Source organism: Rana temporaria, chromosome 1 (genome assembly GCF_905171775.1).
Source record: "Rana temporaria chromosome 1, aRanTem1.1, whole genome shotgun sequence".
Lineage (NCBI taxonomy): Eukaryota > Metazoa > Chordata > Amphibia > Anura > Ranidae > Rana > Rana temporaria.
Window position 1 is genome coordinate 587587309 of NC_053489.1, and position 27830 is coordinate 587615138.

A 27830-nucleotide genomic window follows, 5' to 3' on the forward strand; every position below is an offset into this window, starting at 1 on the left:
ATTACGAGAGTCACTGATAAATGCTTAGACTCTCAATACAAGTTTGATATCTAGAAAGTCCCGATATCCAATGGAGCAATAGCAGTGCAGCTAAGGGGCGTTTAGGTGATAATTCCTTAACTTTTAAGAAAACAAGATACCACCAAGTTAGTCTCTATTAACTTTTCAAGCCTTACTACTGCCTCAAGGACCAGATATCAACGGGCCCAACTTAAGTGGTCTTCACCGTTGCTTCAAATTACTGACCAAGACTAGTCAGAATTTGGAGATGCATACAAAGGCTCAGTGATTTGCTTAGGGTATAGAGCAGTGGTTCTCAACCTTACTAGTGTCGTGACCCCTTGATAAAATTTCCCAAGTTGTGGGGACCCCTAACATCAAAATTATTTTCCTAGCATGGGTTGTCAGCACCCAAGGCAAGACATGTAATTTGCGCCCCTAACCCATGGACATTTAGTGCTACCTGAGTCTCTTTCACTTGTATAGTATTAAAACCCCTTCTGGTACATTTTAGGATGTGCCACTCTCTTTGTTCTCTTTCTTTCCCTTTTATCTCTCGCTATCCCAATTTCTTTTCTTTTTTTTTCCCTTCCCTCTCTCTAGCCATCTTTGTTGTTCTTTTTCTTATTCTTGCTCTCCCTTTTCTTTGTTCCACCCTCTCTTTTCCTCTCCCTTCCATGTATTCTCTATTTGTATTCCTTCATTTATTCCTTGGTGGGGGTGGGGGGTGGGATGAGTGGCTGTGCTGGCAGGGAGTTGGGATAAGTGGCAGTGCCGGGAGGAGTTGGGATGAGTGGCAGTGCTGGTGGGGGGTGGGATGAGTGGGAGTGCTGGGGAGAGTTGGGATGAGTGGCAGTGCTAGGGGGAGTTCTGATCAGCCAACTTAGGTGTTCTTGTATAAGGTCATCTGCTGATCTGAGAACTGTAGTGGGGACTTATAATGGCAACTATAATCACAGGTAGTGTTACTCACTGTGTCTATGCCGAAATCAGAAGGCAGGGTCTCCTCCATCCCCTCCCACTTCACATTCCTCACAGTCAGCTGACCTGTAGTCTCTGCCCCCCAGCTATGCCGTGAACTGCGGGCTTCAGGAACAGCCCTGCTGGGTGGCTGCGAAAAGGCTGGGAGAGCAGCGTGGGCTTCAGGAACAGCCCAGGATTTGGTGACCCTTGGCAAATCGTCATTTGACCCCCGAGGGGGTCCCGACCACAGGTTGAGAACCACTGGTATAGAGTAATACAACTAGAGTTGTTCCAGCAAGCCATCTATACACCTGCTAGACTCAAACAATGGGAACGCTCTCTTTTGCAGTATGCTTTAGGAGGTGTGGGAAATCTGCTGACTTGTTCCATTTTTTTCTGGACCTGCCACAATGTCTGGGACTAGTTATAGGAATTTTTTATTTGATATTTGTCCAACTTCTATTTGTGATTGCCTCGCTCAGATATTCCATAATGTTCCTTTCATTACATTTTATTATAAGTTATGTAAATGTGTTGTTTTACCCTTATTTACAGCTGATATATGGAGCGACCATACATTACAAACAGATCCTGATCTACCACCGGGCTGGAAGAAAATCAATGATATTGCTGGAATTTACTACTGGCACATTCCAACTGGAGCCACCCAGTGGGAGCGTCCTGTATCTGCACCAACAGATCTTCCTGGCTCACGGAAAGGGTCCCTTAGCTCTGTCACATCATCTCCCACTCCAGAGAATGAGGTAAAGAACTTATTTATTGTAAGAACAATTTTTAATGTATGCTTAAGCTATAGCTGTTGGCCATTACTGTTGTGAAAGGATAAAAAGAAAGATCTACCCTCCATTTTGTTTGTCTCCTACTCATAATAGCAGATAAGACTGAAAGTATGTTTTGATATCATGTCAGTATCCCTTAGTTTTACATTTTAACCTTTTTGATGAATGCTTGGACAGACTATTTCATACTCATTCTGAGTATATGTTCTTTACTATTATCCTCTCCATAGTCTCCATAAAGATATTCTTGTCATATAATTCTATGAATTAGATAAGCATGCCTATTCAGCATGGCAGCAAAAAAAATAGCACTGATGGGCAAAGTTCAGTAACCATTACTTTGTAAGGAAAAGTTGATTGGTTGTACTGTAAGCCACCTTACTACTCTTTGCAAGGCTTTTAATCTGTTGGCCTGTTTACGGCTATGTGTAGCTGTAATATATGCTAGTATTTGCAGTATCTGGGTTTATTTGCGAATTGCACATTTAAGACGTGCTAAATTAAGTTAGCAAAGCTATGTATTGCAATTAAACCAAACTTGCAACATTTTTTGTTATGCACCACATTATAATGTACAGATTGCGCACATCCACAGGTGTGCTGCATTGTGGGGTGTCATACAAAATAAAATGAGACTTCAACATTGCACTTTAATTCATGCATTTATGTAACGCATAGTGGCCTAAAAAGGCCCTAAAAGAGTCTGACCCTAGACAGGTAAAAATAGACCAAAGACAAACTTATTTAGTCAACCCTCTTAAAGCAATTACTGATACTGACTTTTAAAATATGCTGTATAGTGGTTTCAGTGTTTATGCTCACATTTATTGTTACTAAAAATAACCTATTTACATACTGAACAGTGTGGGATATCATACTGAGGTTGCTTGCAAATGGAAACATGCAAACCCACTTTGCCCACTTTAGTTCAGCCAGTGAAATCCAGTGGATCCAACAGAGAGCCATTGTATCTAATGATCACTTTATAATTCCACATTTCCCCAGCAGGTGGCCCTGCAAGTGAATCTGTAGTTACAGAATTATTTCTCAGGAAAAGGGCTCCCAGGCATACAGGGAATTGATTTCAAATTACCACTAAAGTAAACCATTCCTCTGGCCATCTCATCTCCCATTACCCATACATAGAGGCTGCTAAAAGCTTGTTATTGCTCCCTGTCAAAGCTCTCTTGCAATCCCTAAAAAGCAGCTGCGAAAAATCTGACTTTTAAAGGTAAACTACATTTTTGAACAATTTTTCTTTATACAATTACGTCATCCTTCCGTTTCTATGGCCTGGAGCTATTACTGACCTTAGCAAATAGAAAAAAAAATTGTTTCAGCCAGAGTGGAAAGGAGAAAAGCAGACAGTTGAAGTAAAAGTGAAAATAGTGAACTTTTTCACATCTGTTGTCTAGGGATTGTTAAGGTGCAAAAGGCCTAACACTAACTATTAAAAACATTCCCTCCCTCTCCTCCTACCTATTCCGCATATCAGTGGTGGCTGGTGTTTCTTTTTTGGGGGGGTGGCAAACATCCATTCCCCCCCAGTTAGCCGGCGGCAAACCCCCCCCCTGTTGTCGGTCGATCGGTCACCCACCCCCACTTACTTCTTCCACGTCTCTTTCTCCTCTGCATCACAGCGGCTTCCGACATGCGTGTCCCCCCCCCCTAGGCGTCCAATAGGATCGCCTGTCCTTTTAGCCAATCGGGTGACGGGTCTCAGGATGTGCTTCCTGATTGTCCAGGAGGAGGATCAGTGTGGCAATAGCGAATATTCATTTTCTATTTTCACACAACTGGGTGGGCTCAGGGTGCAGAGCACTGCACTCCGTGCCCACTCAGTTGTGTGAAAATAGCGTTTGAATTTTCGCTATTGCCAAACTGATCCTCCTCCTAGACAATCGGGATGCAGATCTTGAGACCCGTCACCCGATTGGCTGAAAGGACAGGCCCACCCCTTTTTTGATGCCTATTGGCTCTAATTACTTGCTTCAAACCCCCCCCCCCCATTAAAATGCATGCGTCAGACGACCTGCATGTAGATTAGGGGGCCGGACACATGGATATAGGGGGCAGTGCCCGTGTGCCCCTAATGGACCGGCCGCCACTGCTGCATATCCTTAATTTATAATATGTTATGGTTATGTGATCCTGCAGCTCTGGCTCCCTTGTGATTCTGGAGCTGCAGGATCACGTGACCAGATCAGATTAAAAATAGGTAAGTACTTACTGTAGATCTTTTTTTTTTTTTTTTTTTACAGAAGTGTGCAAGATAGGTAAAAGTACGAAGGGAAATGTTGTTAAGAATAGTTAATCGTAAGGCTTTTTTCCATTTTAAAGAGCTGTGACATGAAACAAGAAGATAATAGACAATACTGAACTTACAACAGCCTCACAGTACCAGCTACTGTTAGATAGAATGGCAAGAGGAATGGCATGGGGCACTTTAAAATGCCAGCAAGTAGTTTATTTCTATATTTGTCTTGTGTCAATCTACCAGACAAAGAAATCTTACAGTATAAGAAATGGAAACTGCAGTGTGCCTGTTTAATCAGCTGGTGGCACTCGTACCCCACATAGATTTTCTCCCTTTACGTTTTCACAAGCGTAGCTCTTCAGCTCATACTGGCCTCGATGACCACCACCTGCACCTGATAAGGGAAAGGCTATTATCTCCTCTTTTTATTTAGTTAGGTACCTGAGGCAGCTAGACTTTTCCTGTTCACAATCCACTTTATGTTCTGGCACCCTGCTCTTTGTAGCCTATGTTCTGATCCGCTGTTTATATGGCCGTCAGTGGTCCCATAGTATATCCTGCCATCCAGTCCTGAGACTTCATCCGGTGTAATATATACATTGTTCTGCCATGTATAAATCTTGTCCATTTCTCTTTCCAGTCCACTACACAATCATTTGCTCATACTCAACAACTGTTTTTAGATTGTGATGTGTTTGTATATATTTTAATTGCATTGATTTGCTTTTCACTGTTTGCTCATGATATCTGTGTTTGCAATGTATTATTTTAACCAGAATGAATGTACTCTTTGTATATCTTGTACAGCTATTTTTTATTTTTTTACTAAAAGCGAACACACTCTGGAACTGCAAGATAAAAAACTGAGCATACATGTATAGTTGCAAAACCATGGGGGCTCCCTGTCGGACACTGCGGTTTTATTCCACACCACAGCCCATTCATATAGCATAGAATAGAATTTGCAGTGTCCCCTGGAGTTCTCTCTGCCTAACATTACAGAAAGAACCCTGTGTGTACAAATGCTATACAGTAGGTGACCACGATATTGTGTCAATCTCTCTCCCTTTCTCGGCGAGATTGACCACCTACGAGCCCCGTCGCGGGAGCCAGCGCCGAGCCGACTCACCGCAATGTGAAAAAGCCGTCATAGAAACAATGGGGATCCGCCATTTCTAGCCGCGGCGTTTGGTATGAATCATGAGGGGGAACTCCACTCCAAAATTTTAATAAAAGAACGGCATGCGTTCCCCCCCAGGGGCATACCAGTCCCTTAGGTCTAGTATGAATTGTAAGGAGAACCCCTACGTCGAAAAAACGGCGTGGGGGTTCCCCCACAATCCATACCAGACCCGTATCCAAGCATGCCGCCCGGCCGGTCAGGAAAGGAGTGGGGACGAGCGAGTGCGCCCCCCCCTCCTGAGCTGTACCAGGCCGCATGCCCTCAACATGGGGGGGTGGGTGCTCTGGGGCAGGGGGGCCCCCACCCCAAAGTACCCTGTCCCCATGTTGATAAGGACAGGGCCTCTTCCCGACAACCCTGGCCGTTGGTTGTTGGGGTCTGCGGGCGGGGGGCTTATTGGAATCTGGGAGCCCTCTTTAATAAGGGGGCCCCCAGATACCGGCCCCCCACCCTAGGTGAATGAGTATGGGGGGTACATCGTACCCCTACCCATTCACCTGGAGGAAAAGTGTAAAGAAAATAAACACACAACACAGGGTTTTAAAATAATTTATTAGTCAGCTCCGGGGGGTCTTCTCCGCTCTCCGGGGGTCTTCCCCGCTCTCCGGGGGTCTTCTCCACTCTCCGGGGGGTCTTCTTCCATCTTCTCCGCTCTCCGCTGTCGTTCCGGCGCTCCCCGGTTCTTCTCCCGCTCTCCGGTGCCTTCTTCGGGGCTGGCCGCCGCTATCTTCTTTGAAGACCTCTTACTAGCGGCGGCCAGCCCGGTCTTCTTTGCTGCCTTCTTCTTTTCTTCTTATGTTTACTTAACGCTTCCTCCCGCTGTAATGCCAGGTGTGCGAGGCGGCGGCGATTTATATAGGCCTCTTATGACGTCACAGTCCCAGCATGCTCCGTGCCATAACATCAGGGAAAAGACATGTAAAAGACAGTACATTACCACAAAAGGTCACTATATGGCAGCATCTGAACTAAATATAAACGTCCATAGAAAAATAGTTCAGGGAAACAATATATATAAATTCTGTGCCTTATTGGGGTGGCACAGCTGTAGATCCCTGGAGCTGCCGGATTTGGATATCGGCGTGATTTCCTCATGTCTCACAGTCAACTTCCTATTGCGCGTGCACGAGACATGGAGGTAGCAGTGAGACTGGTCATGCAGCCTTATGAGACGTGTGACATATCCTGCAGCAAGGCCATACAAGTGATTTGTAAGCAGAGCCCTTGTGGCTTTCAAAGTAGATTCCCCAGATACCATTATCATATTTAGGATTCTCTCTGAACCCTGGTTTGCTCTCTACTGACAGCATTAATAAGTGGACACACTTTTGCCCCCAAGTTTTTGCTATGGGGGCAGACACAGAAGTGAGGGAGCCAAGAGTGCCGTAGGGGAGCACAGAACATTTATAAAATATTTACATTTATTAATTTAAAGAAATAAAAGAAGGGGAGAATAAGCCCTGGTTCACACTGGAGCATTTTGACATGCCAATTGACATGTCAAATGGCGTGTCAAATGGGTGGCAATTGCCGTCAATGGCATAGTCCTAATCGGTAGGGCGACGCCGCATCTGAGGCGCTGCACCGTTTTCAAAAAGTAGTTTGTACTACTTTTTGAGATTTCGTGCTGGGATTTACATTTACAAAAATGTTATTGGGCCTCCCCCAAATCCACAACTATTTTCAGGCAGTGCAGGTTTAAGGGGTAGCTGCTTTGGGCCCCATAACAATGACTGGGCCCGGGGGAGCTGACCCTTTTGCCCTGTGTTAAAGATGGCTCTGCCTGGGAGCAAACAGTAGTTTTCAGAGCATAAAATGTTATTGATGTTTGGACGGTGCCTTGTTAGAAGAATGCTAACCAAATATTTCAGTGTAAAAGTGTCATGATAACTGCCCATTAAGAAACCATTTATCCTAAAATCACCCTGTACAAATGTGCTAACAACGCTGTCTTGTTTTTTTTTCTACTCTTCCTTTTTCCTTATTTTTCTTTTTTCATCAATGTGCTGCTTCCTTTCGAATAATTTTATGCTTAGGAAAAGCCATGGAGTGATCTTTCTGTTGATATATAGAACTTCCTGTGAGGGAATTATTTCATCACTTCCCTCAGATAGCAACACTACCTTTATTACGTACAGATAAGAGGTAATGGAACATAAGCTGCAAGTGGCTGCACATGGATATTATAAAATATGCATAAAGAAACAATTGACACAGATTTGAAAAGTATGCACGCATGCACTATTTTTAACTTGCAATTTCAGAGTGTTCGTATTAAAAAAAGATACTTGAGTTCTCCTCTAACAATGATTTCCATTTCCCAGGGTTTTCCTACTTACATAGTAAATTCACTATCTGAAACTATTTGCACCCAAAGAACCTTGTGGTTTCTCGTGAATTTCCTGTACTCGTGTTATGATTGTTTTATGAAAATTAATTCTGCTTTAATTTCACACTTTTTTGGCCTGATGGCATTTGATGGGGACCCTACAGGGATGCTTGAGATCTGCAGTGTAAAAACAAGTTTCATAAAATATTTACCTGGACTGTCTCTAGATAAGACTTTCTATGTGTGTCTATCTTCTTTTTCATCCCAGTACAAGCTTTTCCTTCAGACAGTCAATGTTGTCTGCAAAGAGCTAGGAAAGTGACTGGACATGAAATAAACATTATACTCTCCTAAGTGTGAATATTTAAAGCAGCCACTGATACATTATAAGTGTATGAAATAGACATGCAAATTTTGGAGTCATAAATATTTGATTTTCTGTGAGGCATCAGATTGAATATTTTAAATGAATGTGGGTTGAAGATATCCGCTGTCATGCATGAGCTAAACTGAAAGGGGGGGAATGGTGGTGAATAAATATTTAAATAAGGTGAGAACATTTCCTGGAGATTAACAGACTGTTTTTAGAGTGATCAGCGCTGAGGAGGAACCTCCAGTGTTTGGTGGTATGGCTGCATTGTACACTGATTAATACGATAAATGACATACCGTCTTCATTGATCTCTTTTTGGAGAGTTAGAATATCACAGTCTTTGACTCTTAGGTCCCGTACACACGGGAGGATTTATCCGCGGATACGGTCCAGCGGACCGTTTCCACGGATAAATCCTCTCGAGGATTTGCGCGGATTTTGATGCGATGGAGTGTACTCACCATCGAATCGAAATCCTCTGGCGATGACCTGTCGCGCCGTCGCCGCGATGATGACGCGGCGACGTGCGCGACGCAGTCATATAAGGAATTCCACGCATGCGTCGAATCATTACGACGCATGCGGGGGATCCCTTTGGACGGATTGATCCGGTGAGTCTGTACAGACCAGCGGATCAATCCATTGGGATGGATTCGAGCGGATAGATTTGAAGACATGTCTTCAAATATTTATCTGCTGGAAATCCATCGCATGGGAGAAAAATCCGCGGAAACAGATCCGCTGGATTGTACACACCATAGAATCTATCCGCTGAAACCCATTCGCTGGGATTTTTCAGCGGATGGATTCTATCGTGTGTATGGGGCCTTATGCTGCATACTGTTATTCATGTCGTGAAAAAAAACGACGTTTTTCTCGACGTGATTTGTCGTGATTATTGTCAAACCTGCCTTGCATACACAAGTTCGTGGAAAAAAATCCTCGAGCAAAGCGCGTTGACGTACAACACGTACGACGGCACTATAAAGGGGAAGTTCCATTCGAATAGCGCCACCCTTTGGGCTGCTTTTGCTAATTTCCCCTTAATAACTTGCTTCTGAGCATGCACATTTTTTCCCCCTCATGAAATCGTACACACAACTGTTTTTCACGACGTGAAAAACAACGAGAAAAAATAGAGCAGGTTCGAAATTTTCAATGCCCATTTTTCTCGTCGAGAAAAATGCTCTGGAGCATACACACGACCGTTTTTCACAACCAATGTACGCGGCATGAGATCTGGTCCTTTTATGACTGCTGATTTCCTGTGTAAGTTACTGACAATACTGGCCATCCTGGAGCATATCTTCTCTCTTTTGTGCCCTGGCACAGTGATATCATGACCAAATTATGCCTTTAATGCCACAATTGGTTATATGCATTAGATTCCATGATATTCAGCTCCTGTTTATAGAATGAAGGATGACCACTCGCTTGTATGAGGCATCAAGTGTATTTGAAGGCCACCTAGGTTTTCTGTAGGGCCAGTGTTGACAGGCTTCTCCTCCCAATACAAGTCTGTGGAATAGCAAAAGCAGTTTTAGGCCCGGTTCACACTTTCTATTGCGAATTTGAGCCGTTGTGATTTCTCAAATTCGCAAATCATTAAAATAACATTGTTTTCCATTAGTACAGTTCACATCAGTGCGGTGCGAATCGCTGTAAAATCATGCGATTTTGATTTGCAGCAGTGTGAACCTAGCCTAAAGGTCTGTGTTGACAGGCTTTGGGCTTGTTAAGGATATACATTTGACATTAGTGTTATATGTTTCTGAGCTCATTCAAAATTCATTGACATGTTCATTCGATCAGTTGTTGGCCTGCTTCAAGTGGGCTTTGCATTCTCATAGATTTGTATGGGAATGCAAAACCTATTTGAGGTAAGCAAAAGCCCTTTAACATAAGCTCAAATCCCATCCACGCAAGGCCATTGAGGTGTGCCAGAGTTCTTCCAACATTTTTTTTGGCTCCCATTACAGTGCATAAAATCCATAATTTATGAGGCACCTCTAAAGTACTACTGTATAACCAAAATGACTAATAAAGTTTGTTGAGGGGGATTAAAAATCACTGTTCTAAGTACAGATGATTTCTATTTTGTTTGTGGAAAATTATCATCTTCCCTACTCAAAGTCCTTCAAATTATAAATAAACTCCATTACACAATATAGAAACATGACATTGACGTGACATTTTTATTCCCCCAGTTGTGATGTGGTTATACTTAATTTTCACACATGTGGGTTCTAGCCTCACAAGAGCTCAGGAAAAAGGACGTCATGTCTGCATTGGAAAAGTTTTCCAAAAATGCTGTGTTTAGTTTACTAATCCTTCTTATAACATTTGTACATTTTTCCAAACTGTAGTAGAAAATGTAGTTGTCAGAACAACTGTGTGTGTACTAGTGAGTGCTTTGTGATGGAAGCTAGAGTGTTTATTTGAGATATACCAGTGCACTGCATTTAAAGGTTTTATGAAATATGCAATATATTACATTTTTGTTATTGGATTTAGATTAATATTATTATACAGGATTTATATAGCGCCAACAGTTTGCGCAGCGCTTTACATTGTACAGTAAAACCTTGGTTTGAGAGTAACTTGGTTTGAGAGCGTTTTGCAAGGCAAGCCACATTTTTAAATACATTTTGACTTGATATACAAGCGATGTCGTGATATACAAGTAGCGTCATGTCATAACTGGGTATAAAAGAGAAGAGAGGCGCCTCTAAGTTTAGCAATATGGTTACATTTAATGAAGATACAACATTTAGCAATTCACATGGTTGATGATTAAAACAGTAACATCTAAGTATGCAGGCATCTGGGGTAAGGCTGTCCACCTTACCGCCATCAATGTCATCCCTTCCATACTGCGCTCCACGAGCGGTTCAAGCCTCATGCCGCGTACACACCATCACTTTATGTGATGAAAAAAAATGACGTTTTTAAAAACGTCACTTTAATTGACTGTGTGTGGGGGAAAACGTCGTTTTATGTCTTCTAAAAAACGACCAAAAAAAATTGAAGCATGCTTCAATTTTATGTGTCGTTTTTCAAAAGTGCACTTTTTACTTCACAGAAATTGACCGTGTGTAGCAAAAAACGTCGTTTTCTAAGACGTTTTTTCATCCACGCATGCCCAGAAGCAAGCTTCAATGGTAAAACGTGGTGGAACGTAACCTCACTTTGCAAGATCATTGTGAGAAAACGATGGTGTGTAGGCAACTTCGTCTTTGAAAATTGAAGTTTCAAAAACGTCATTTTTTACTTCACAGAAAGTGTCGTTTTTTTTCATCACATAAAGTGATGGTGTGTACGGGGCATCACTTTCAGATCGCTCTACTGCAGGGTAGTTTCCTGGTCACGATTGCAGACTGACAGCGGTGAGAGCCGGCGGTGCGGGGGATGGTCTATGTGGACAGCTTTACACCAGAAGCCTGCATACTTAGATCTGCCTCTTAATCATCAACCATGTGAGTTACTAAATGTTCTTCATTAAATGTAACCATATTGCTACACTTAGAGGTGCCTCTCTTCTCTTTTATACTCTGTAGCTCCTGCTGGATTTTGCTACAAACCCCTTTGTGGATGGACATTTTATGAGTTACACAACTTATCACATTGCTATAATCTTTTTATATGGACTATAAACTGAAGGATTTATGAATAAATGGTTGTGGAATGAATCATTTGAGTTTCCATTATTTTTGTATGGGGAAATTTGCTTTGATATACAAGTGCTTTGGATTACAAGCATGTTTCTGGAATGAATTGTGCTCGCAATTCAAGGTTTTACTGTACAGGGAGACTGTACACCACAAGTACAATTCAAAACAAGAGGGTTAGAGGAGCCCTGCTCCTGTGAGCTTACAATCTAAGAGGTAGGGGCTGGTGAAACAAAATGGAGGGACTGTGAGGGATGAACTGATGAGGGGAGTGAAAGAGATGTCCCCACAAATTGCATCAATCTTGTTTTTTGAAGTGATTGGCAATCTCGTGAGCAGTGAGCAAGTTACTGGGTGGAGATGCTTGTGTACTAATATCACTTCTGCTGTGAGGGTCCAGTGCATAAAGAATACAGATTACTGTGAATTTAAGGACCAACTCCTGGCTGAAAAAAAAACTTGCAGTGGGGCCCTCAGCATTTTAAGGGCTACATCTAGAAAGCATCGTTACTTACCTTACCCTTTCTCCAGCAGACTTTGGCACTTTCCTTGTCTCCCTCTGGTGCTCCGGTCTGTGTGAGGTCCCTCCGCATTTGTACAATGCAGGGCTATTAACCCTGCATTGTACATTGAGGAGCCAGGAGTGCAACCATGGCTATTCAAAGCCTTAGAGCAGTGGTCATCAACCCTGTCCTGCAGAGCCCACTAACAGGCCAGGTTTTTTCTGTATTACTTTGGGGAGATGCAGACTAGAATACAGCAATCACTGAGCAGCAAATGATATCACCTGTGATGTATTTCTGTTATCTTGCAAACATGGCCTGTTAGTGGGCCCTGCAGGACAGGGTTGATGACCACTGCCTTAGAGCAGTGGTTCTCAACTCCTGTCCTCATGACCCACTAACAGGCCAGGTTTGCAAGATAACTGAAATACATCACAGGTGATATCATTTGCTGCCCAGTGATTGCTGTATTCTAGTCTGAATCTCCCCAAGGTATTACTTAAAATCTGGCCTGTTAATGGGTCCTGAGAACTGGAGTTGAGAACCACTGCCTTAGAGTGTGGCGGTGGAGGATTGGTTGCACCACTGGAGGGACCCTGCTGGAGTGAGGAATAAGGTAGATATTACACTTTATTCCTCTACCCCTGAGGAAAAACAAGCATGTAATCCTTGCAGTCTGGGGGACCCCCATTACAGGGGTAGTTTTTTTCTTGTGTCTAGACTTGATCTTTAAGTTGGCCATACACAACTCCTATTTCTGCTAATACCTGTTTAACTGGACACAGTTTGAGCCATTGGTGGCTCTTTTGCCACTGTTTAGGTTCAACAAAAGTCCATTTCAAAATTGAAGGCTAGACATACATGCTTAGATCGCTTTCATTCCGCCCCATTTGCCAAGTGATCCACATTAACAGTGTGGATGGAGGAATCTACGTTTTTGGCAATTTTATTTAGACTCTTCAGCTGCCTGAATACCCAGACAGGGACTGCCTTTGATTGGATGTAGTCACTATTCAGTGTACAATTTTTACCTTGCTCCTTCAATCCTACATAAAGCACTAGTTACTATGGTCCGGATCAGCTTCTCTGGAGGATGCCACAATTATCAAACAAATGTTCCATCCAGCCATCGGTGCAGTGTGATGCTTTGAGTTATACTTCTGATACATCAGCAGACACGCAATAAAATTGAAGCGCTGGGAGCAAAGAGAAGTTTGCAGAGCATGAAATGGAAGTTATTATTGTTGGGACGGTGCTTTGTTAAAAGAATGCTAACCAAATATGTCAGTAAAAGTGTCATGATAACTGCCCATTAAGAAGCCATTTCTCCTGAAACCACCCTGTACAAATGTGCTAACAAAGCTGTCTTGTTTTTTTTTTCCTCCCTTTTTTCTTATTTTCTTTTTTTTTTCATCAATGTGCTGCTTCCTTGTGAATATTTATATGGCTAGAAACAGCCATGGAGTGATTTTGCTATTCTGAATGGGGGAAAGATAAATGTTGACATTTGGAAGGCAAGTATTTGGTTAGCGACGTTTCAACGTGTAACCTTTCTTTTTTTTGTTTGCATGGTACTCTCACAATTACCATTCATGAACCTGAAGAACAACGCAAGCTCTGGACTCTCACACTCACAAGCCCACATTCTGATCTTCTGAAGCTGACTGAAGTAGCTGACTGAAGCAAGAAAAATGAAGGCGTTGTAGGCAATAGCCAATCAGATATTTATTTTATTGTGTAGCCTGCGGACAAAAAGTGCCAGCTGACATTTGATTGGCTGCCACATGGGCAACACCTTCACTTTTCTTTGTTTTAGAAGTTATCGTCTCCATTTCTGTGCAACGCTTGCTCCAACCAACACCCTATGCACAGCAACATAATAAGCATGCTCTCTTCTTTTAACCAAAATATTCTACGCCTCTTTTGCTTGAAGGGAAACCATGCTGTTTCATATTTGCAGTACATTATTATATGTATACAGTGTAAAGTCCACTCTTCAGAAGGACAGATTTACGTCACATGAGATAAGCATCATTTCACGCTGTGTTACTCCACAGGGGCTAGTTTATCGGACGGTGATGGATTTATCAGTGCATGAAGAATTGGCCACAGAGAGCAAAAACATGCACCGGTTAATCCTTATCTTATGTGAAGCAAATATGGATTTGATGAAACACTTCATGCCTTCATTCTGCACATGATGTCTCACTGCATAGTAGCCTTTGCTAGTAGCTATGGATCACTGTCTTTACCTCCCTATTTTCTTCACAGTCATACTGCGTGACTGATTGCTACTGTGTTCTAATATAAGATCTGTTTATCTGTAGGATTTGCACGAAGCCACAGTGAACCCAGACCCAAGTCTAAAGGAGTTTGAAGGAGCTACATTGCGCTACGCCTCTTTAAAACTAAGGCAAGGAAATTAAATGTTACAGTATAAATTGTATACAATATTTAGTTGGGTGATGGTTTCTTCAAAATATTGCAATTGTCCATTTTTGGTTTACGTTAAAAAGACTGCCAATGTTTGGTGGCTTGTTTTATATAATTCACATTGCAAATGTTTTTTGATCCCTTGCTGGATTTTTGCTGCATGCTGCACCCTGACAGGAACATCTCTCTCCGCTTGTGGCGTGATCTCCTGACAAGCTGAGCTCAGCAGAAATGAATTCTCCATATATTCTTCTATAGGGAAGTGTTTTACTGTCACAGTCTAGTTGGTGGAAAGGAAGACCTTTCTGACAGCATCCTGACAAAAGTAAACACAATGGGGGATCAAGTCTTGCCTTTCAATCCCATTTAAAAACATATTTGTTTTTGTTGGAGTGCTCTTTAATACATCAGGGGTTTTCATGTAACCTGTAGCGTAAATTAGAGTTCAGCAAGGAGCCTAACTACCACATCATAGCGACTCACATAACCACTATTAGGTATGAAGAGTCTGGTGTGTGTTCCCCCCATCTTTCTGAAAATTGCCAAGTCTGATCCATCCCTATGAAGGCTGCTAAATCTGATACACCCTAATGAAGGCTGATAAGTCTGATCCACCCTAATGAAGGCTGATAAGTCGGATCCATCCCTATGAAGGCTGATAAGTCTGATCCACCCTAATGAAGGCTGCTAAGTCTGATCCATCCCTATGAAGGCTGCTAAGTCTTATCCATGCCTATGAAGGCTGCTAAGTCTTATCCATGCCTATGAAGGCTGCTAAGTCTTATCCATGCCTATGAAGGCTGCTAAGTCTTATCCACCCTAAGGAAGGCTGCTAAGTCTGATCAATCCCTATGAAGGCTGCTAAGTCTTATCCACCCTAACAAAGGCTGCTAAGTCTGATCCATCCCTATGAAGGCTTCTAAGTCTGATTCATTCCTTTAAAAGCTGTTAAGTCCAGTCCATCCCTCTGAAGGCTGTTAAGAAAAGTCCATCCCTCTAAAGACTGTTGGACAGATCACCAAAAAAAAGTCGGAAAATAATGCAGCCACATATAAAGCCCAACTCCATAAAAATGATAAAAAAAACACCCTTGCAGTACACCCTTAATTGTTTGTTATGTCTAGGGTATAGCAGAAGAATCACTTACCTGTCTCCTAGCTCCAGCCAACTTCAGTGCTCTCGTCCTCCACCCACAGCTCCGGTATGTGGCCAGAGTCTCTGCATCAAAATGTACAATAAAGGGACAGTAACTCTGTATTGTATGTTGAGGAGGCTGGAGTGCAACCAGAGCAGGGGACCAGTTGCTAGAGGGACCCTGCTTTAGCTAGGAGTAAGGTAGGTATGTTTTCTTTAAGTGAAATCCTAGCCTAACCCTACCTAAGCTGTCCCTTCCCCCTTCCTAAAACCAATGCTAACGTACTTCTGTTTTTCTTGATGTGATTCCTCTCAAGCCTGCCTTGCATAAACACGATCGTGATAAAAAATGCTCGAGCAAAGCGCGGTGACGTACAAAACGTACAACAGCACTATAAATGGAAAGTTCCATTAGAATGGCGCCACCCTTTGGGCTGATTATGAAAGTTTTCCTTCTCATAACTTGCTTCTGAGCATGCGCGTTTTTTGCCCCATCGTTAACGCCTACACACGACCGTTTCTTGTCACGAAAAATGCTCTGGAGCCTACACACGACCGTTTTTCACGGTTGAATAAAGAAATGGCATTTTTCTCGTCATGAAAAACGGTTGTGTGTACGCGGCAATAGGGATTTCTATACCTCTCTGGAAGCTCCAACAAGAACTTTCGCCAAATGTACTTACCCATGCTCACTTTCACCCCTTTTCACTTATAACAATGAACAAATTATTTGGGCGGCATAAAGCCAGCTTCAGGTAGGTTAGTGTTAATTGTCAGGATATGATAACTGACAACCTCTGAAAGTAAAAGGTATGAAGGTAAATATTATTATTGGTATATAAGACAGCTCATATAATTGTAGGACAGATGAACAGAATCATTTCAACATATTGTATTCTTTTTAATGATTTTTATTCAGTTATCTGGGTAAAATGATGCACAGACATGTATAAAATGGATTAAGTAGACATTTGTATTTAAAGTTGTCTATATTTCATTCCATTCCATTCCACTCATTTTCCTGCAACAAAAAGCCATAATCCATATATGCATATCCTCCCCCTGCCTAGTCACAGCACCTCTTATCATTTTAATCATTATGCATTGAATACATGCACAACTCAGTCAGTTTGTAGCATCATTAGTATTCATAGGAATAGGATATGTATCATTCTGAAGTATTAGGCTTTCACTATGCAAGGTTTGTTTTCAGCTTACTGGAATCAGCACAATTAGTAATACAAGTTAAGGATGTTTTGGAGCGGTGGGATAATATGGATGAATTTTACCTTACTGGTAATAATCTACTACATTTTAAACTCTTTACCACTTCAGCACTAATCTATAATACTCCATCACCGGTCTTCAGTGCTGTGATAGTTTAAAGCCCATCTCCGGTTAAAAAAGTTTTTCCTGTGCAGCGCATGGGTCAGCAGCTTGTTTTTGTCTAGGGGAGAGGAGAAAGGAGATTTACTTACCTAAACCTCTGATCCTCTCAGCACAAGACTTGCCCAGCCACCCCCACACCCCAGCGGTCTTGAGTTGTGGACTGTTCCTGACATCATCAAGCCCAGAGAAGCATCCACAGACCAGAAAAAGTCCACTGCTGGACCATGGGGGAGCAGCATTTTATGGTGGATGAAGAATCGGGAGAGTATAAGCTTTCTCGTAACCTCTACACCATGGGTCTCCAAACTACGGCCCTTTGCTTGCCTTTATCCAGCCCTTGGGGCACTATTCATCCCACTAGCATGAGACACTATTCTGCTTTCTGACACCAGAAATGGAACTAATTCCTGCCACTGACATCAGCAATGGGGTACCATTTCCCCCACTGACACTAAGGATGGGGGCTTATTCCTCCATCTAATACCAAAGGTGGGACACCGTTTACTCCCACTGATGCCAGAATATTTTCCATTCCCGCTGACCACAGTCCCCCCCCTGGAGTTGGACTTTAATTGACAATTACTGGGTCATGCAACACTGTATCCAAATGTATTTGTTATAATTTTTTTAGACAGATACAGCTGTCTTTTGGTGGTATTTAAGTATGTTTATTAAAAGTGGAACTTCTGCTTTAAGTACTTGTGACCCCCTGACATGCCGCATTTGGCATGTAATTTTTTTTGGGGGGTACCCTGCTCCCACTTCCTCTCCTGGCATCTTGGCGCCGAGTGGAAGTTCACCTCTCCCTCCCGCCTCCCTGCAATCTTCTGGGACACAGGAGCTTGCCGGGCCATTCATAACGCGCAGCGTGGCTCACGCATTCGCAGTGCACACCCAGGTGTGAGGCCACACAATGCTGGCGCCTCAGAGAGGAGGCGGAGAGAAGCGAGGCTTTGAGCGGCCGCATTGCTGGACCGTGGGACAGGTGAGTCTCTGTTTATTAAAAGTCTGCATCTAATCTTGTAATAACATAATTTCTGATCATTATATGGCACATACTGTAAGTAGGGGCACTAGGTCAGTTATGTCAGTGTGTGTGTCTATGCATGTGATATTGGCACCAGAATCCGAGACTAAATGACTGCATACTATTAGAGATTATTACTGTCTTATTATGATGAGTAAGTTCTGAATATTCTGTATAAACATACATTCTCATCCACAGAAATGTCACTCATTCTGATGAAGAGGATTCCTCCAGCATCAACAGCGACCCCGAAGCCAAGGTAGATCATAAGATGTGCTCATTTTACCTCATTAACCTGAAACGATTAATTCATTATGACCCTGGCCTATGGGATGATAGTCTGCTACCTTGGTTGTTTTATAGAGCAGCTGATTATTTAGCAGGAAAAATAGACGTAAATAAAAAAACAATAAAAAAAATTTGGTTGGTACATAATCACCTGTGTTAGCAGCATTCATCTTAATACCAAAGGCTTCATTCACACATGCAGCTTGGGGGAGTTAAAACAACAATGCAGTTTTTATCAAAAAAGGAAGGGTTGCGCTAGTGGCACAACCTAGTAAGATGTGCAAATGTTCATAATCAATATTGATAAAAAGATATATACATCGAAAAGAACAAAATAAAAAATATTGATTATTGAATGTATATAAAAATATATATATATATCGATCCGACCAAGGCTAGCAGATCAGAATGTTAACCAGGTGCCATAAATGTGGACACTTCCCTATAATATCCTCAGGGGTATAAGTGTGTATTGCCCTCACACAATGATCAATCAAGCAAGAAATATTAAAATAATAATAATAATCATCAGTGAAGAAAATGTCCAAGTTCATAGAACAAACTCCAGGGAGGAAAAAATGTTGAAGAAAACGAGGATAAGAGAAATTCCACCACCAGCCTGAGTGCACAAGGAGAGAAATCTTGCAGCACACCCGGGAGAGGAGTAAGTTTAAACTCTTACCAGAAGGTTTCTTTAAACCAGCATATTATTTTACTCCTTCAGGGTAAACGATCAAATCCTTTGCTGCCTCCACTGCCTCTCGTCCAGTCTATCTGGAAGTCCCCTCTCCACTCCAGGCGCTCTCACCACTCCAGTATCCCATAGGGTCACCCAGGAAGAATAAGGGCTCAAATAGTGAGGTACCATCAAGTGGGGTTTATTAAAATTAGTGTCATACAAAAACACTAAATTACACAGTAAAAAATCTGGATAAAAAATAGCACAATAAGAACAAGCGTGCACCCGTGCTTCCGGGGTCACGTTTTTCGCACAATGACGTCAGTGCGTGGCTCCGCCCTGACATGTTTCGACGTACAAGTCTATGGGGCCATGCCTTTACTGCCTCGCAGACATATGCGATTGCAGCACAGTAGTGCAGCATTCAAAGGGTTAAATCAGGTGGTGACAATGCAACATAAAACCCTCTCTCTGCCTCTCATATTGCTTCTAAATAGCAATCCAACATGGATCGCTCTTTATAGGGAACTGCTCTTGTGAATTAACCCTTAGTGAAAGGAAATTGTTTGCAAGTTGAGTAGACTAGCTGTAGGGACGACCTGGGATTTTCTTTTTTTTTATACATTTTTATGAAAAAGTTCTTCGGTTATATACTAGTTTTTCTTAAACTAGCTTTAAGGAATGGTGTATGTTGTATGTTTTATTCACTTCTCACTTTAAAACGGGAGAGATAACTAGTGTTAAATTATTACTGATTTGCACCCTAATGCTCGTACCTGGATGAGTCGGATGGTCGCTCACTTGGTTGTAGACACGATGCTCAAAGAGTTTGAAGGAGAAGGCAAGTAAGTCGATGGGCTGTAGGTTGTTAAGATTGGTGGGCTTTTTAAGGATGAGGAGGACTAGTGCTTGTTTTAGAGAGTTGGGGAAGATGCCAGAAGAGAGGTAGAGATTAAGGATGTGAGTGAGTGTAGAATAGAGCCAGAGAGAGACCGTAGCATTTGCCAGTGAGCAGAATCCAGGGGGCAGGTGGTTAAAGGGGGATGTTGTAAAAAAGCTTGAAGTCTTTCTGGGACTTAGACTTACACCACAGGTGCTTTGAGACTTCTGGTGTCATCTGTTTGCCAAGGTTGTAGGGGCCAGGGCCTGATACTGTATGTAATGAGGGGGGAAAGCTTGTCTAGGGAGGGTGACAGTGTGCTGTTGTAGGCAGAAGTGGCTAGGTTGGGGTAGGACAGGGATGAGATTTTGTCACAGAGCTGGTCAGTAGCGGAGTAGAGAAGAGAAGGGTTGAAGTGGCAAGGTTTCTACGACTAATTGTTAGAAGGTTGGAGGGAGAGGAGGTGGATGACGGGGGAGAGTCCGAAACGAATAAGCTGGTGATCAGAAATGGAGAGGGTATTAAGACGGATATTTTTCTCCACATGACAACCGCAGCCAGAATAATAATAGCCCGTAAATAGAGAAATACAAAAAGTCAGACTATAACTGAATGGATATGTGAAATGAACAAAATCCAATATATGGAAAAACACATAAGGGAACAAAGGTATATAAAAGAGAGAGGTTTTTTTTTTCGTGTGTCCTGGATGAGCGTAGTAGTATGTAAGTGAAAAGATCGCAGAACTCTTGGAGAAGATTAGGGGAAAGAAAGATAGGAATAAGGAAAGATCCTATATTATAATATGGGCCCTATCTGACATACAGGAGAATAAGTATTTGTATAATGTAATGAATTTGTATAATTGTGTAGTTTTTGTATAAAAAAATTAAAAAAATAAGTTGAAAACAGAGTGGGTGAGGGTTGTTGGAGAGGTTGCACAGAGTGCATTGATAGGAGAATACAAAGTTAAGGGTGTTGACACCAGAGTGAGTAGAAACCTCTATCCATTGCTTCAGGTCAAGAGAGGAGGTTAGACTGAGAAGTTTAGAAGTAGCAGCAGGAAGTCACCGAAAATGATTGTGGGAATTTTAGAAGAGAGAAAGTAGGGTAGCCAGGCGGAGAAGACATGAAGGAAGGTTGATACTGGTCCAGAGGGTCGGTAGATGACAGCACTTCTTAGAGAAACTGAAGAAAATAGACGAAAAAATTTGCCTCAAAAGAGAAGAATGTCAGGGAGGGAGGTGGGTGAAGTACCTAAAAGGGGCTGCGTGGGGCTAGAAGGATTCCCAATCCACCAATCTTCCTTCCACTGGGTCTGGGGGAGAGAGTCCAGAGAAGGCCACCAGAGAGGAAAGCAGGAGAAGCAGTGTCGGATTCATAAAACCAGGTTTCGGTAATGGCAAGTAGATTGAAGGAATTTGTGATAAAGAGGTCATGGAGGAAGGTGAGTTTGTTACAGACAGAGCGGGCATTTCACAGGGTGCAGGAGAAAGGGAGGCTGGTTTTGGAAAGAAGAGGAATGGAAACCAAGTTCTATGGATTGTGGCTGCTTCCAAAGTGTGTAGGGTGATGGGAGCGTTGGGCACCGTTAAATGATGGAGGCCCAGGGCGATAATGAAAAAAAAAAAAAAAAAAAACTTATAAAGCGCGGCGCATGCGAACTGAATCGCTTCTGGGAGTGCAATTTAAATGAAGGGACATGCCCCAGCGTCCTGAAGGTTTTATCAGCATGTGAATGTAGAATTAGCTGAAGTTGGTGGGCACAGTAATAGGGAGAGGGCAGATGGGATGGTGATATACTGTACAATATATATAAGCTGTGGGGTGAAAAAGAGGGTGAAGGAAAGAGAGTTTAAGGATATTACTTCACTTAAAGCAGAGTTTCACCCAAAAGTGAAACTTCTGTTTATACACTTCCTCCCCCTTCCAGTGTCACATTTGGCACCTTTTAGGGGGGACCCATTTTTGACAGTTCCTCTTCCCCTCCTCATTCCCCTGCCGCCAGGCCAATTAGAAAGTGCAGCACGCTTCGCCCATACGCAGTAGGGAACCGGCAGTGAAGCCGAAAGGCTTTACTGCCGGTTCCCTTACCAGGAATGATGACGGCAGCACCCAGGAGTCGATTCGAAAGATCGGCTGGGGTGTCGACATCGCAGGCTCCCTGGACAGCTAGGTGACCATATTAAAAGTCAGAAGCTGCAGTATTTGTATATTTTTTTCACCCAGGCTTATCACTTATCTTTAAGTGATATTGATTCTTCATTTAAGATGTAACACACGTATCATTTTATTGGTGGCTTTATATTCCTTCAGGTCACTAAAATGTGCAGGTGGGCCTGACCTGGACTGTGAAATAAAGGAGCCTGATTTCAGCCATATCCATTATTAGCTGATGTGCTGTGCATTTAATCTATAGGCAGCACAGCTTGTTCCTGCCACCTTGTGGCCAAAAGCTGTAAATGATCTTATCCTTATCCCTGAACATTCTGCCAAAGGAAAACTTGAGATAAATATCATGAGTCCCGTTCTGATTTCTTTCTAAAAAAATTCTGACTGCCTAAAGGTCATGCTGATCCAATGGCTTCACTACTTGACAATTCATTAACCTGTAGCAGGTGTGCAGATCAGCAGTTCTGTCTTCACGTGCTACATGCTTATTCTCTCTATGACTCAGAAAATATTGACGCCCGGTAAATGGCATTTTCAGAAGGGGTTAGGAATGGCACCCCCATATTGCTGTCATAACAGATCACCTTTATCCTGTTACATGTAAATCGCAATTAAAGTGTGGCCAAAACAGAGTTATAATCACTAGCACTTTATAAAAGCACTTTATATACACCGTAGCTACTTATACTGTATATACACCCACATAGAGCAAGTTTTCAAATATAATCTTTCACCAACATTTTATGGTCTTTTAAACATTGGACTGGGATCATGGTCCTGCCATGAATAGTGCATTAGGAACACACACCCTTCATGGTACTTAAACAATTAATAACATAGCTGAATACAGAATACATTTTGAAAGACAATAAAATAATAACCCAGATAGTGACAAGGGAACAAGTGACATGTAACAAAAGTTATTTTTCTTGATGACAGATTGCCCACAAACTTTTCACTACATGAATAGGTTGCACGAATAATTGATGTTTATAATGGTCTGTGTCAATGGGCTTTGGCCTGTGTAGATGAGTTTGCTTTTGTCATCGGTCTAAGAAGCTTCTGAGATTAATAAGAAATTGTTGTAGATGCAAGTGACCTGCAGGTAAACTCCTTTTAGGGGTTGCCACCTTTTCTGCAAGCCATACCCCGAACATTTAAGCGGCACAGTGCATTTATTTATTTTTTTTGCAGTAAACACTATAAGATTATAAAAGACCTGGGACATATTTGGGTGCCCCAAGAAGAGTAGTAATACGGCCCACAGAGGGGTGTGGCCCAAATGCTCTTCATGATATCACCCTTCAGTGATGCTAAACTTGCCTCCATACAGCCGCCTGCAGCTCCCGCATGCAAACAGATTTGTGTGTGACTATATCTGTTACTTGGGGAGCCACAGCCCAGTCTGAATAATATGTCTGGGTTTGAGGCAGACTTCCGGACCGCCGCATGTACATATACGTCGGCAGAATGGCACGGACAGGCACATGTACGTACCTGTACGTGCTCTGCTTGACGTGGGTCGGGGGTCCCCCCCCCCCCCCGGTACATGCAACGGTTCCCATGGCTTCAGGAGCGATCCGGGACGACGGCGCGGCTATTCGTTTATAGCCGCCCCGTCGCGATCGCTCCCCGGAGCTGAAGAACGGGGAGAGCCGTATGTAAACACGGCTTCCCCGTGCTTCACTGTGGCGGCTGCATCGATCGAGTGATCCCTTTTATAGGGAGACTCGATCGATGACGTCAGTCCTACAGCCACACCCCCCTACAGTTGTAAACACACACTAGGTGAACCCTAACTCCTACAGCGCCCCCTGTGGTTAACTCCCAAACTGCAACTGTAATTTTCACAATAAACAATGCAATTTAAATGCATTTTTTGCTGTGAAAATGACAATGGTTCCAAAATGTGTCAAAATTGTCCGAAGTGTCCGCCATAATGTCGCGGTCACGAAAAAAATCGATGATCGCCGCCATTAGTAGTAAAAAAAAATAATAATAAAATTATCCCCTATTTTGTAAACGCTATAAATTTTGCGCAATTGCGATTTTGAGATTTTTTTTTTACCAAAAATAGGTAGAAAAATATGTATCGGCCTAAACTGAGGGAATTTTTTTTTTTATATATATATATGTTTTTGAGGGATATTTATTATAGCAAAAAGTAAAAAATATTGCATTTTTTTCAAAATTGTCGCTCTATTTTTGTTTATAGCGCAAAAAATAAAAATCGCAGAGGTGATCAAATACCACCAAAGGAAAGCTCTATTTGTGGGGAAAAAAGGACGCCAATTTTGTTTGGGAGCCACGTCGCACGACCGCGCAAATGTCTGTTAAAGCGACGCAGTGCCGAATTGTAAAAACCCCTTGGGTCATTTAGGAGCATATTGGTCCGGTCCTTAAGTGGTTAAACGGCCTTACTGCCAGAAGGAGAAAGCAGGCTTCCCAATCATAAACAATGACCGTTTGTCTACTGTACTGGGAGAGCACAGTGATCCACATTCTCAGCAAAAAATAGTGATTCCCTGTAAATGCATATGCGTGGCAGCTAGGTATTAAGGCCCACCCAATAGATTACTACATGTATGTGTACAGCTGGTGGAAACAGGTTAAAATGTAGGTATGAATAGATAGATATTAATAAGAACTTGAACTATATAAATAGAATATGAGTTTTGAAAATAATATTACCGTTAGAAGACTGATGACATTTTTGTTCGGTATTAGATGTAATGTCATTCCTTATCTGCCATGCCAGGAACCCCACAAATGTAATGTTGTATTTATTAGATGAAAGAATGACAAAGAAAATAAAAAAGGTTCAGATTTGGAACCTCTTATCTAGTCATTTACGAACGCCATGCAGCATGTAATTAAACTGACTCGTCCTCCATTGCATTCCATTCTAATACATTATATATACATATATATATATATATATATATATATATATATATATATATATATATATATATATATTCTAATCAATGTAATGTGAATCAAGGATATAAGAAACATTAACGTTAATGCCAAAGAGCTTCATGCATTGAACTCAGTACATATGATGATTCAATATCAGTTTTACAATGTTAAATCAGTTTTAATTATTGATATAATAATAACCACATTCTGTTAAAAATAGCCCCAGTAACACCAATCAATATACAACATATAAATCCACAACTAAAATGCAACAAAGATCTTTTTAATTTTTTTTTTAATCAAAGCATTGGCTCTTTGCAGTGACTTATTCCTTATTAAACTCAAAGTTTAAACTCAAAGGCGAAAAATGCAACGTGGCTTTAATTTTTCATAGTATTTGTCACATTAAAATAGCCTATGTGCTACGTGCTTCAGGGGCAACAAAAGTCCAAAGTCCAGCCTGCGGGCCAATCGCGGCCCTCGTTCTGCTTTAATACGGCCCCTATGGTGATTTGGATATATATCTTTTGTGGTCCCCAGGGCCACAAAATATATATATTGTATTGATTGGCGCTGCCTCATTGGCAATGGTAAGGCTGCATTCATGGCAATGGTGAGACTGCATTGTTTGCAATGGTAAGGCTGCATTCATGGCAATGGTAAAGCTGCAGAGGGCACTGATTAGGATGCATTGATGGGCACGGACCCTTATTTTTCTTCACAGTTCTTTATTTAAAATTAGATTTTTTTCCTGAAACTTCCCTCTTAAAGGGAAGTTGCATGTTATATGTCAAATAACACACCCAAGCTCATCCTTGGTCATGAGCGACGCTCTGGGATTCGTTGGGGGCCACGAAAGATAGGAATATATGTCCAAATAACACACCCAAGCTCATTTCTTCATCACGCACAGCCACAAAGGCAAGAGAATTCTTGTTGGGTAGTTTATTAGTGCTTGAACGAACACACTTATGCCACGTACAGACGATCAGACATTCCGACAACAAATGTTGGCTCAAACATTTCTTGCATACACACGGTCACACAAATGTTGTCGGAAATTGCGAACGTAAAGAACGCGATAACGTACAACACGTACGATGAGCCAAGAAAAATGAAGTTCAATAGCCAGTGCGGCTCTTCTGCTACATAGTTACATAGTTAGTCAGGTTGAAAAAAGACACAAGTCCATCCAGTTCAACCACAAAAAAATAAACAAAAAAAATAAAAAACACAGTACAATTCCATACACCCAACTCCATACCCACAGTTGATCCAGAGGAAGGCAAAAAAAAACAGCAGAGCATGCATGCTTGATTCCAAGCATGCTTGGAATTTTGTGCGTTGGAATTGTGTCCGCTGGAGCCTACACACGGTCGGATTTTCCGACAACAAGCTCACATTGAACATTTGTTGTTGGAAATTCCGACCGTGTGTGCATTTGACTGAATTTTAATGGTTCAAAGAATGTCAGGCAAAATGGTCGGCCCTCACGCATGTTCACTTCATCAAATCTGGCCCTCTTTGAAAAAAGTTTGGACACCCCTGGCTTAGAAGAATGGAATAAGGAATTAAATTGAACTCATTGGGAACTACAGTCAAATAGATTTATGTCTGATCTGGTTCAAAATCCTTTGATGAGAATTTGGATGAGAATTTTAAGATATTATGGTTGAACACTTAATTTCTGGACAGATCGACAGACATCTTCTGTAGCTGAAAAACTGTTCTAATCTGAAAAAAGAAAACTAATGCTGCCACTATATCTGGGTTTGTAAACTGCAATATTTTCTCAGACTTCATTTTATACTTTATTAGCAGTGAGGCACCTTAAAGTATTTGTGAACCCTTAGCTTGTGAAGCAACCCATTCCATTTAAAATAGAAATAAAAAGCAAAACATTTGTGTATAGATACAGTGGGGATCGAAAGTTTGGGCACCCCAGGTAAAAATGTGTATGTTCATAACGAAGCCAAGGAAAGATGGAAAAATCTCCAAAGGGTATCAAATTACAGATTAGACATTCTTATAATTTACACTTTCAAAATTACAGAAAACAAAAAAATGGCGTCTGCAAAAGTTTGGGCACCCTGCAGAATTTATAGCATGCACTGCCCCCTTTGCAAAGCTGAGACCTGCCAGTGTCATGGATTGTTCTCAATCATCGTCTGGGAAGACCAGGTGATGCCAGTCTCAAAGGTTTTAAATGCCCAGACTCATCTGAGGTTAAAATAAAACTTTTTGGCCGGAATGAGCAAAGGTACGTTTGGAGAAGAAAGGGCACAGAATTTAATGAAAATAACCTCTGTCCAACTGTTTAGCATGGGGGTGGATCAATCATGCTTTGGGGTTGTATTGCAGCCAGTGGCACAGGGAACATTTCACGAGTATAAGGAAAAATGGATTCAATAAAATTTCAGCAAATTTTGGATGGTAACTTGATGCCATCTGTAAAAAATCTGAAGTTAAAGAGAGGATGGCTTCTACAAATGGATAATGATCCTAAACACACCTCAAAATCCACGGGGGATTACATCAAGAGGCGTAAACTGAAGGTTTTGCCATGGCCTTCACAATCTGCTGACCTCAACATAATTGAAAATTTATGGATACAGTAGACCTTAAAAGAGCAGTGCGTGACAGACAGCCCAGAAATCTCAAAGGACTGGAAGACTTTTGTAAGCAAGAATGGGCAAAGATACCTCAAACACAAATTGAAAGACTCTTGGCTGGCTACAAAAAGCGTTTACAAGCTGTGATACTTGCCAACGGGGGCAGTACAAGATATTAACTCTGCTGGGTGCCCAAACTTTTGCAGATGCCATTTTTT

At 42.0% G+C, this 27830-nt stretch overlaps 1 protein-coding gene across 6 annotated transcripts in view; it reads left to right on the top strand.

The window, feature by feature from the left end:
* The window catches only part of APBB2 (amyloid beta precursor protein binding family B member 2), a 478208-nt gene that overhangs the window by 280478 nt on the left and 169900 nt on the right, over positions 1-27830 (top strand). For 4 of the 6 annotated variants that reach the window (XM_040335050.1, XM_040335048.1, XM_040335051.1 and 1 more), the window contains 4 exons: positions 1519-1727; positions 13528-13590; positions 14404-14489; positions 18258-18318. In XM_040335050.1, coding sequence (XP_040190984.1) covers positions 1519-1727; positions 13528-13590; positions 14404-14489; positions 18258-18318 — 419 coding nt within the window. The remainder of the gene's footprint in view (positions 1-1518; positions 1728-13527; positions 13591-14403; positions 14490-18257; positions 18319-27830) is intronic. The other 2 variants (XM_040335053.1, XM_040335054.1) reach the window with 1 other exon arrangement.